A 12,658-nucleotide genomic window follows, 5' to 3' on the forward strand; every position below is an offset into this window, starting at 1 on the left:
GTTGAATGACAGTACAGTGCAGGACTGGAAGGAAAGGGAGAGAATATGAGACAAAGAAAGAGAGAGAGAGAGAGAGGGGTGGGGGGGGGGGGGCGGGGGGGGTGGGGGTGGGGGGGGGTGGGCAGCAAGTTGAAACCTAAGCTTTCTGGACCCTATTTTCCCTTCCTTCGGGCATTCTGTGGCTGGTAAAAAATGTGCTGTATATTTGAAGTGTTGGATCACGTGACAAAGGCAGGGTTTGTGAATCAAAGTACACAATGATTTCAGGAGGAGAGAGAGAGAGAGAGAGGGTGTATGTCAGAGAGAGAGAGAGAGAGAGAGAGAGAGAGAGAGAGAAAGAGAGAGACGGAAAAAAGGAGAGGGAGGCGGAATGCAACGGGCTGTGCTTTATCTTCGCTGTGAGAGGGACTTCTGACTGACAAACAGAACTACTACTCTCCTTCACAGTTCATCTCTCTATTGACTCTCTCTCTCTCTTTTCATCTGACTGTGTGCTGTACGCATTCCAGACCTGGTGAGTTTGGTTTTCCATACCTTTTCAGGATTAACGTCTATCTTGCTCTTGTTTTCCTTATAACTTTTAGTCCGTTGGTACTCGCTGGCGGTGTGTGAGAAAGGAAGACGGACAGAGGACATGTCAGAGCATGAGTGAGACGTGTGTGTGTTTTGTGTGCGTGCGTGCATGTGTGTGTGTGTGTGTGTGTGTGTGTGTGTGTGTGTGTGTGTGTGTGTGTGTTGGGGGAATGGGGCAGCATGAGTGGAGAGATTGAGTTTCCTGAGGACAGCTTTAATTGAGAACAGAGATTTCGAGAGAGGGAGAAAGAACAACAGAAACAGAAAGGAGGGGAATGAAAGCTGATCAGCACTTTCATGTGCTCCAGGGCCGCTCCATGTGAGTAGATGAACGCTTACACGTGTGCGTCCGCATTCGTTTGTTCATTTGATGGATGCATATCTCTGTTTATTGTTGTTGTATTCCTGCCTTGAAACACTCTGATTCACAGTTGTTGAAGGACTAAAAGATCAGTACTAAGGTCTTCAACACTGAAACAGAAAACGAAATCAGTTTTAAAAAGTGGATATTGAAGAATCCAACCTTTTTTGAACAATAGCGAATGCATAAATAAATGTAGAAGTTATGGCAACATTTCAGTCATGATAATCATACCAACCATAATCATAATCATGCACTACATATGCATAGTAGTTTTTTCCTGTTACATACATTCGTCTTGGTTAGTGTCTGTGTTCAGTGGTACAGGTGGGCTTGGTAACAAAGTCAGGCCATATTCCAGCAGCAGACAAGCTGGCTATAGCCTGCAGGCTCTCAGCCTAGCAGACTGGCTGTCAGTCTTGATGGATAGCTTCATCAGCCTCGCAAATGGCTGAGCAGGTCTGGTATACCTGAGTATGTACACACAGCCGCTCATCCCCTCTGAAGGTTATGTAAACAGGTTACTGCCACACAATTAAGGAGGATGGAAACATTGAAATAAGCTACTTTGGATATCACAAGATCAATCTGTGCTATGTGTATCTGATTGCTGCTGTTCTACATTGTGTGTGTGTGTGTGTGTGTGTGTGTGTGTGTGTGTGTGTGTGTGTGAGAGAGTGATAGTATGTGTGTGTGGGTGTGTGTACGTGTATGTACGTGTGTGTGTGCGTGTGTGTGCATGCATAAACTCACTGACCCCGTCAAAATGAAACTCCAGCTCTTTTTATTCACCCTTGTGAATCACTTTGAATAACATCCTTTGTATGAAATGTGCTACATAAAAAACAAGTATTGCTTGATGGATGATTGGTCATTAAGATGCTATTTGACTGCTAAGTGCTTCTGTCCAGCTTTTCCGAGCTGTGTAGCTCTGTGCACTAACACCATACTGCTGACCGGCCTCGCCATGCCATTCTATGCTATGCATTTCAATGCTCTGCCCCGCTGCGTGCTATTTTAGCAAACTCCTGACAAATCTATTCCAGATTTATTTTCCTAATGTCTGATGGAATGCTCATCAGCACATCCCGACACCATATTAGCGCTAGGGAGGGAGAGGTGGAAGAGTCTACACACAGGGCATAAACAGCTGGGTGCAAACAATATATACCACATTAGAGATCCCATTCTGGAAAGCATACACAGACTCACTATCTAAATATAACTCTTCTCTTCTCTTCTCTTCTCTTCTCTTCTCTTCTCTTCTCTTCTCTTCTCTTCTCTTCTCTTCTCCAAAGAAGAACTAAAACTAAATGTATTTTAGTTCATGTATTTCATACAGTGGTGCAGTGTTTTAGACAGTGTGGAGAAGACCTAAATATACTCTTTAAACACGGCTATCGCTACAGTCCCAAAACACACATTGCAGCTGCTGTGGGTCTCTCTATGCACGTGTGTTGCTGTGGTCTGTAGGTTTGTGTCTGAATGAAGGGGTTTGAATCGGCAGAGCGTCTAATCACTCGGTCATTTTCTCTGTCAGTCGATGTCTGGAGAGTGTCGGCTACCGAGCTGAGCTGCAGAACTCTGTCACTCCTGTCCCAGGTCAGAGTCTCACCCACATCTGCCGCTTCTGCTGCGCTTCATTCTCTAATTCACAACTCACTCAAGTGCAGTTTGTGAAATGCAACATTTGGGATGAGTGCATCTGCTGTAAATTATGTGAGCACTGTAAATATATCCATAAAGAACGATTTTCATCTCTGGTTTCAGTGATTCAGAGGACATACTGGAAAAGTTTAACTGTGTGTGCGCATGTGTGTGTGAGAGAGAGAGAGTGAGAGTGAGTGTGTGTGTGGGGGGGTTTGTGTGTATTGGGTAAAACTCCTTTAACTGCATTGCAATCTCATCTTTGTTCTCTATACTTTTCAAGAATGACAGCGCCTCAGGCAGAGAATGCTGTCTGGCTCCTCTCTCTCTCTCTCTCTCTCTCTCTCTCACTTCTTTATTTTTTTTATCTCCTCAATACTTAGAAAAAAATCTCCATCTTCTTCCCCGGTACATGTCAGCTGAGTTTGTTTTTATATTTATCTGAAAACTAGAGTTGTTCTCTTGGCTGCTAAGTATAAATGGAAACTTAAGACTACCAAAACGAAGCACAGCATCCACTACTTGTTTTTTGAGAGTGGAAGAAACAAATATATTTTTGTTCTGCAAGAATTACATATTGACCATGGAGTTATATAAAGTGTTTTGGTGAGAGCCATGCGGTGGCTGTGGTTCGGCTTGTAGTACCCAATTGGCTGCAGCGACTTTGAAATCACTTGTTACATTCATTGTCGCATTCAGTGCACATTCTCAAAATTCAAAGCGTGTTCAGATTTAAAGATTTCTTTTCGATAGTAGCTCTAATGAATAATAATTCTTTATCAGGCAGCTGATGAGCCTCGTATAAAGAGCAGTCAGTGTCACTGGTTCAGGCTGAATGCGTCTGAATGCAACTAAAGAGCTTCTCAGTGTTTTTAATCATCGCCTAAGGCTGGTCTTCAATAGTGGCTACAAGTCCTTTAAACACACCTCTAATCCCCTCTGTAGTGGAACAGCAAGACAGACAGTGTGTGTGTGTGTGTGTGTGTGTGTGTGTGTGTGTGTGTGTGTAAGAGAGAGAGAGAGAGGGAGGGGGGGCTTTGGAATCACTTTTCACTTTAATACTAAATGAAAAGGTGCCTACCAAATGCCTCAATTAGGCCTGACCCATGACCGGGCTGCTGAGCCTGGAGCGACGAGGCCTGACCCCGGCCTCGACCTGGAGACCCCGGGCCGCCCGCAGGCTCGGCTCCACATAATGACAACATTGTGTGTTTTATTAAACAATACTATCATCAACGTCATTCCCATTAGCACTGCTGAGACAGAATTCACACAGTGTTATTCCTATTGTGTTGGACAGTTTAAATTTGCGCTCAAGAGCAAATCCCTTCCAGAGTCAAGACTCTCCCATCAAGTGACTCTTTCTGGATCTGGTTGAGAAGAAATAGTGGACAGCGCCCAGGGTGATTTTCAGGCGATATGTCCGACTGTCAACATTACCATGAATTAAAAGTTAATTTGAGTTCAAAAGCGTATTTGAGTTCTTTCCATGAGTCCATTAAGTCATCCTCCCATCTAGATTGTAGAATAGATTTTGAGATTTTTTAAATTATTTCAATCTGAAAGGCTTTACTATACTGTATTTAAATACGTCTTTTCTATACCTGAGTCAAATATGTTTTGTGTCATTTTATTAGCTTAAAATTATGCAGATTTTTTGGTGAAGTGCGTATTTATGTCCTGCTTGTTAATTACAATATTAAAGATACAGTCTTTATTGTCAACCATATCCAACATGACCAACACTTACTATCCTGAGTAATATGATGTACAGTGGACCTGTCGCATAATTCTTCTGGGAGTAGTGGTTGTCTTCATAAACATTTACAGATGGTTATACTTGTGTATACGTCTAGTAGATATACTGTGATTCAGTTTCTGATTGAATCGCAGTATAGCGGCCTGTTTGAATCCAGCAGGGTCAGTTGTCCCATTAGTCTTTCATTGTTGATGCGTTTCAGCTTCTGAATCACTGAGCAGGTTGATTCAAACCAGAGGGGTCAGCCGTCTCTTTGGCAAATTGTTGAAATGGATGGTGAGGTTGGAAATAATTCAGTGAGATGTTGTGGTTTCAGTGTTAGTCTATAGGTGCAGTAGGGTAGTGCAGGTGTAGGCGCTGAGCTGTCTGGAGGTGTTGCGGACCGAATTTAACACCTGAGATGGGCGGTGCACACTTCATAAGCCCCTCTTCAATCCAAACAAGGTTTCTCCATAGGCACTCAGCCTAAATAGTATCAAAGATAAGAACATCTCATCCTACGTATTGGAAAAACAGCTATTGTAACGTGGTGACTGTCAGCTAGCAATTATCCTGAAAGATGTTTCTGAATAACACTCAAAAAGTAGAGATGTGTTGAGGGCTAAACTTCTATGTACTGTACATTATGTCATGCGTATTTATTGTCGTGCCATTTCTTGACTAAGCTAACAACATAATAGCTTGCATAAATTAAAGCTATCATGTGCGCTGCAGTCAAAAACATTTTGCGGTTACAAAATTGCTGTGAGACGCTGAGGGTTTATGGAGCCAGCAATATTTGAATTCCTCATAAGCAGAAATTTTAACATGTCAACTTGACACATAAAATATAGTATGGTCATTTGTTTGGAAGCGGAAAATCTAATTATATTGTTTGTGGGTGATGTGTGTGTTGTGTCTGTAATGGTGGGTGTGTGTTTAGCAGTATGTGCATTTTCTACTAAGTGTTTTCAGCATCGCACATCTTCTGGCTTGTGGTTAATCTCTCAGAATACATTGGATTGTGGTTTTATGGTTCACTGCTACTTATCCCTGTTGAAGTCATGTTTTTCCTTGCATTTGGCTGTTTTGGGGGGGATATCTATCTTTCATACCCACTCAGACTGGATCATTTATGTTACTCTGCGGCTCCAGGTGGCGTACATATATGAGACTCTGTGGTTTCAAAAGCAGACTTTGTATTTTAGTTCTCCTTTTGATATGGAGCTACCTCGCCCTGCCCACTTGAGGTTAAGCGATCTGTTTGACCTTGTGCAAAGACTTTGTAGGTACCACTGCTCCTCTGGGAGAACGATACACACACACACACACACACACACACACACACACACACACACATACTCACTTCTCAGTAGATACTCCAGTAGATACGTCTGCAACTGAACCAAGCAATAAACATACAGTACGTTGTTTCTGTTTCTGTCAGAAGACACTGAACACTAAACTGAACCTTAAATGCATCTTTATTGAGCAAATGTCTGGTTACATAAATATAGTTACATATTGTTTTTGCTATTTACTCAGTGTTATAGTGATAATGACATGATAGATTTCAAAAAGAAAAGTGAAAGAACAGAGCCAAAGCAAAAGTCATCCGCAAAAGAACAAAGATCAGCAAACCAACGATGTTAAAAGAGAAAGCAAGCCCATAGTGCTTCACCACTGACTAACCGTTGACTCCATTTTCCAACTGACGCACAGCCTTCCTACAACCACACATTTCACAACACTGAGAGGTTGCTCATTATTCCATAAAAAAGAAAACTGTAATTCTTGATTCATCCATTCCCCTGAAAACATTGCACAACAGTATTATCCACACCAGTTGTGCGTTCTGCTTTAATAAATTTGCATTTCTGCCTCACCCAACAGGATGTTTGCTTGCTGACACTCACTTTTCACATAATGTGCAGAAAACACAGCAAAAACATCTAAAAGAATTTAAACAAAGAATCTTAATACACAAAAGACCGGCCATTACTGGATATACTGCCTTAATGTAACGCAGGACCTTCCACTTTATATACAGTATGTACAAATATAACAGTGTGAGACAAGTGTGTGCCAAGGAAAATAAATGATTGAGCAAGTAATTAGGGAGCAGGCGTGTCAAAGTCAAAGCAGGGTTGTCTGGCCGCAGTGAGTTTAATTTGAGCTCTCAGTGCAGTGCAGACCCATCTCAGTAATGACCGTGTGTGTGTGTGTGTGTGTGTGTGTGAGGTTTCATTAGTAATTGGAAGTATACTGAACCCCTTTCCTCCTGATGCTGAAATAAATTGAAGATTAAGTTGATCTTTGTTGGAAAGCCATAAAGTTAAGTTACATTTACAGGCAGGATAACCAGATCCAGGTGCTTATCAGGCGTATTCTTACTGTAATGAGCACTAAAAAGACTGGTTGTATCATTTCAGTCATTTATACATGGGCTAGGCAGCACCAATGCATCTGACGCTTAAGACAAAGTTATCGATGAAAGTGTGTAAACTGATGTAATAGATGAGGTTATGTCAAAACAAGTACAGTCAAGATGCTATTAATATTCAGGGCTTTGTTGGAAAAGATGGAGGGGTGGAAAGCCCCGCTGCTTTTACGCCAAAGCTGGTTTTAATCCCCATAGCCTGGGAAAAGGGAGCATCAGTTGTCTGTGTGCCCCGGGACACTGTGTGTGTGCGTGTGTGTGTGTGTGTGTGTGTGTGTGTGTGTGTGTGTGTGTGTGGTTTGTGTGTGTGTGGTGTGTGGTGTGTGTGTGTGTGCATGTACAGGATGGCTCCAGCAGTGGCAAGTTAAATCATATCCCCTAAACACACTCAAACACACTTACACACACACAGAATCCTGCTCCAGTGTCAAGATACCAGCACTGGAATGACAAGTGTCCATCGTCTGTGGGCCCTAGGACTTGGAGTGAGTGTGTGTGTGTGTGTGTGTGTGTGTGTGTGTGTGTGTGTGTGTGTGTGTGTGGGGGGGGGGGGGGGTGTCAGCAGGACCAGACGACCCAGTCTGACCTGACCCAGCTAGGTCTCATAAAGGCAGCATTGAGGCCTGGAGGCCTGGAGACACAGCACTGCTTTTGTTGCCCTGCCCAAGGTGTATTCCCCCTGGAGAGAGAGAGCGAGGGATGGAGAGAGAGAGAGAGAAGGGTGGGGGGGGGTGGGGGGGGGGGGGGAGGTTGCCCAAGCTGGTGTGACTCATTAGTGAGAAAGAAACCATTCCTTGGCTTGGGCGCACATTATTTTATGGTTTACTAGGGGAAATAAAAGTGTTTCTTTATTTTTATGTATGTTTTCTGCAACCACTCTAACCCACTCTCCCCCTTCCCCCTCCCTCCATGCTTTACCACAATCTGTTCTTTCTCTTATTAATCCAGTTTTCAATATGGGACTAATTAATAGGACACTGCTCACTTCACACACATGGCCCGCCAGATGCCTGAAACAAACTCGCTCCTATGTTCTCCCTCTCTCTTTCTTTTCTTCTGCTTCCCTCTAACTTTTTCCATCATTCTTTTTTTTTGCTTTCAACACTTGCTCTTTTTCCTTCCCTGTTCCTTTTATACATCTGGCTTTCATACTAAAGAGATTTTGGTCTTCGAATTTGACCAGTTAAGGAGTCTACTGAAAGTCAAGAGACTCAAAAGCTGCATCTGCGGAAGGATCCTCAGTCCTATATTTACTCCTCCATTCTTCAAGGTCAATTGCAGCTTTCAATGGTGCTTCAGCATGTGTGAAAGCTCTGTGTTTTCCACAGATTACTCGCCCATGAACATGATTAAAGTCACAGAACATCTGTGTATTTTCACTTGTGTAGCCGACATGTCTGCGCTTGTTCCTGTGTTGTTTCTGTGTTCCTTTCCCTATGCAGGCATGGGTATGCATATGTTTTGTACAATTTCACTTTCCCACACCAACGCATGTTTGCAATCACTTTTTTTCTTTAATCGCTTGTAGCTAAACACTTTGTCCAACATGTGTTTGAGAGTCTTTGATTCTAGAGCACAGAAGTTTTTTTTGCCCCCTTTGTAAAAATAGTTGCCAGACTGGAAGAAAAACCTCACAGAACCAAACAGTTACAGAAAATATCTCAGTAAGGGAAATACGGCTTTAAAAATGGTGCTCACTGAGCTGACTTGAAGTAGTTCTGTGTGTTTGTGTATGAGTCTGTATATACGTGTGCGTGTGTGTGTGGAAAGGAATAGCTATTGAAATAATGAGAGGATATAACAATAATAGCAAAGTGTGTATAGGACTTTCCCCAGCCTAGTTGATTAGTCATCTACTGGATCATTAATGTATAACTTGACTTAGACTAGACATTTTTGTGCTTTTTGCATGTTACATGACCTCTTTTCTGAAAAAATGCTAAAATCATTAGTGGCATTATGATTAAGAAATGTAATATAAAATGTCCTACAAAAACACTGCATTGAAAGAAATCACAAGAGATACGTTTGCATGCTTAGATTCATTTGCAGAAGAGCTGAGATCCTCGGACCAGGCCCTCGTTGTCCCAAAGAGGATCAGACCTTTGCCATTAGAGCTCCCAGGCTTTGGAACAGCTTACCCTTCATTAGCCTCTTTTAGATCACTTATTAAAATTCTAATTTATTGATGCTCTGAATTGTTGTATCTCTTCCTGCTTGTCTCTTATCGCTCTATTGCTTTGTTATTTCATTCCTTTGCTATTCTTTTATCTGTAAAGCAGCTTTGTAAACTCTGTTTATAAAACTAAAGATTATTATAAAAGCAACTTTACAGATTTGTGTATTCAAATACCCAACAATAGACTAAATAACAACAAAATCCTATTGTGACTATATTGTCACTATTAGTTAGTATGAATTTTCCTCAGATGTACGGTGCAAACACTTCTACTTGATACATTATGAAATAGTGTTTGTGTGAGTGTGACTGTTCACATATGCATGCACCATGTCAGCACCAGTGTGTGTGTACATGTGTGTGTGTCTGTGTGTGTGTTTGCATGTCTCTACCCTGTAAATTGGCTGCTCTGGCCAGTGGGCCCGCCCCCACATGTGGAACAGTTTACTCTAAATCAGGTATGGGGCGACCCATTGCAGTAGTGCAGTAATTGACAGGCTGCTGTGTGTGTGAGTGTGTATGTCTACGTGTGTTAGTCTGTGTGACAAAATTTGAGTGGGTGGGTGTCGGGGGGGGGTTGCTCCTTACACCGTTTTTTTTATGTATTTATTCCTGTCCTGACATTTCTCTCTCTGTGTCTATCCATCTCTCTCTCTCTCTCTCTCTCTCTCTCTCTCTCTCTCTCACCCACCCTTGGTCTTTGATTCATATGCTGAAGCAGGCCCAAAACAACAAGACATTCTTTGGCCGCGCTGTATTTACCACAGCTCCACCACAGAGAGTTAGACTCCACCCACTCGTGAAATCACTGAGGGGGATGAGACGGTAATAGAGAAGGAAGGAGGGGAGGGCTGCCCTCATTTAGCTTAGTGACAGGGGCAGAGAGGCAGAAAGTGAGTCCAGAAAGACACAAAAGGTGAAAAGTTTTGATCATCAGAAAACCGCTCGCTGCTCCTGCGGCACAGAGGAAGCAGAAAAGTTGATGGTGTGGGGTTACCGCCAGAATTAGTAAGTATATGTGTGTGCGTTGTTGTAAAGGGTTAATTGTGCCCATGTTGTGGCAAGCTGTTCTCTGACAGGCTGGCTACAGAGTCAGGCTGGCAGAGGGAACAGAGAGACCCTTTATAATACAGTTCTGCTGATTGAAATCATATGGCATTGCCTGAAATCATTGCACTGTTTGGAAGACAGTCAAACAGCAAGAGAAAAGTGTTTGCCCCCTCTTCTTGTCTATAATAAGCTGTTCTGCCAACTGCTTCTTGAGCTCTCTCTTTTGGTTTGCTTTCTCCTTCAGCCTTCACTGTCTTCTCTCTGCTTTTGACTTGTTGCTGTTACTAATTGTTTTGGTTTTAGAAAGTGACTTACTTTTTTTTTTTTACATTAGTTGTACTCATGCTGATGTGACTGTAGAAGAGTTGGGAAGCCGCTCTGCTCTGGAAGTGATAACCAGACAGTGGTTGCTATGCCAGTAACTAAGCCCTCCTCCCTCTCCTCCCTCTCCTCCCTCTCCTCCCTCTCCTCCCTTCTTTCCCACAGAGGCTGGATCAGCGGCTGTCTTGCCCGGGCTCGGTCACCCGTCTCTTGGTCTCCCTCCAGCTCCGCCTCCCTCTTCAGCATCCCTCTCACCTCTCCAGGCCCTGCAGAAGGGAAGCCCGTGTCTGAGAGGGGCTGAATGGCAGCAGGCCAGTCTGAGCTCACTGCAGGCTGCTGACACACACACAGGAAGAGGAAACGGCAAGGCAGGCAGAGAGACGTTACCTGGTATCTCTTGCTTTCCTGAACCAGCAGCAGCCCTTGACACCATGGCAACCAACAGGGAACGGCAAGTGGGCCACATGACTGGCTTCCCACCTGCTGTGTACCCGTTCACCTTTAACTCCATGCGGAGCCACTCCCCCTTTGACCTGCTGGCCAGTAGCAACCTCTTTGGCCGGTTTGGGGCAGACCTTCCCAAAGAGATGGCAGCATTGTGTGAGTAACAAAATCTACTTTATATTCCTTTACAAACCACACAGGAACGCCTTAATTTTTCATAGATATTCTCCTAACAACCCCTGATGTAAGTCAAAGCAATTTTCCTACGGCCATTCTGAAAGATGAGCAGCTTCAGCCAAATTTTCTGTGAGGTGCATTTTATAAGAGTCAAAAAAACAAAAAGTAAGAAATAACAAAGGAAGAAAGGAAGAAAGATTCTTCTGCAGTTTAGCTATGTGGCCATTGATCATTGGCCTACATTTAGAGAGATGGAAAGAAGAGAAGAGAAGAGAAGAGAAGAGAAGAGAAGAGAAGAGACGAGAAGAGACGAGAAGAGAAGAGAAGAGACGAGAAGAGGGAGTTTGCTGTGAAAAAAAGTGTCTCAGGCCTTCCAGGAAAGCTTGCTTTTTCCATGTGGTAAACCAGGCGGTTGGCAGACAGCGGGCCAGGCTGGTCTCTCCATTCTGGAAAAGCAGAAAACATAACAAGGCCCCTTTTGTATTTTGCTGTCATCCATGGAAGTGAATCAAATTATTACATTATTACACATTAAAAATTGGTGGTGGTGGCGTGTGTGTATGGGGCTGGGGGTGGGGTGGTGGAATAGTTTCTCATTTTGAATTGCAGAAGCAGTGTACTAAACAGTTTCCATTTAGACTCACAGGGGGTGCTATTGCTCTTCAGTGTGGCAGGGAGAGACGGGGAGAGTCAGTGACAGAGAGAGTTGAAGGATAATGGAGACTAAGGGCGAGAGTTTGTACAAAGACTGAGAATATTGTGTGTTTTGAAAATGAAATTGATTTGAAAGGACACCAGAGTCAGAACATTGGGGCAGTCGCTCCCTAGCCTCCGCCTGAAGCTTACAGGAGTGTTTTTGCATGTTTTAGCCCATTTAGTACAATTCATGTACTGTATACTTTCCATTACTACCAACCATTTCCAAAGCATACCATACTTTTTTAGATGCCTTCCAGCCAGCCATTCGTTTCCATTCATTTCTGTACAGTATAAAAATTGCAGAGACTTGAAACTTGCTTGAGAAAATTACTTCATTGTTGCGTGGTAATTTAGTTTAATGCCTGCACTGAACTGAAAGTCTGCATGTCTTCTGGTGCGTTCACATGCTGGTGGGAAACTCTGACATCTGGTCTTCAAAGTCAGCTGCCAAACATGCATTCACATTGCATTCATGTGCTGTTTGGTCAGAAAATCAAATCCAGAAGACAAACAATGAGCAAATATGGACATTGTGAAAAGCTTCTTCTTGCTTTAAAAAAGTTAGTCTGGTTAACTACCAAGTAGGAAATAGTTTTTCCGATTTATCTGATAGCACATGAACAAGCCATTCCTCTCTGTCAAACTCTGAAGAAAATATTGTTTTATTCATTAAATTAAAGTCCATGACTTCTAAAACCGGGCACAAATGTTAGCCTGAGCAGCAGAGAATATTACTGTAGGTTTATCACCTGAATAATAATAATAATAAATAAATAATAAAAATAGGGAAATCGACTTCTAAAAAAGCAGGGTATGCGACAATGGTCAGTGGAAATGTTAATACACCCCCCTCTCCCATATCCTCCTCTATTTGCTCTAATGTATACTGTTTCCTGAAGTTTTAAAAAAAAATCCTTTCCACCTCTCTCCTCAGATCTTATTCCTGTTATTTCTTTTCCTAGCCTTTCTCTGTTTTACGCAATCATTCTAGGGCCACAGGAATATTTTGTTACTGTCAGATCACTATGA

The 12,658-nt window shown here is 42.8% G+C and overlaps 1 protein-coding gene across 2 annotated transcripts in view; it reads left to right on the forward strand.

The window, feature by feature from the left end:
* The first annotated feature begins 334 nt into the window (after positions 1–334).
* Positions 335–12,658, forward strand: part of rargb (retinoic acid receptor, gamma b) — a 35,750-nt gene continuing 23,426 nt past the window's right edge. Inside the window, exons 1-2 of one of the 2 annotated variants that reach the window (XM_071919425.2) lie at positions 335–514; positions 10,475–10,909. In XM_071919425.2, the coding sequence (XP_071775526.1) occupies positions 10,741–10,909 (169 nt within the window). In that variant the 5' untranslated portion in view covers positions 335–514; positions 10,475–10,740. Of the gene's footprint in view, positions 515–9,821; positions 9,947–10,474; positions 10,910–12,658 lie in introns of those variants that run through there. The other variant, XM_078283500.1, reaches the window with a different exon arrangement.

Source organism: Centroberyx gerrardi, chromosome 5, assembly GCF_048128805.1.
Source record: "Centroberyx gerrardi isolate f3 chromosome 5, fCenGer3.hap1.cur.20231027, whole genome shotgun sequence".
In the NCBI taxonomy this organism is placed as follows: Eukaryota; Metazoa; Chordata; class Actinopteri; order Beryciformes; family Berycidae; genus Centroberyx; species Centroberyx gerrardi.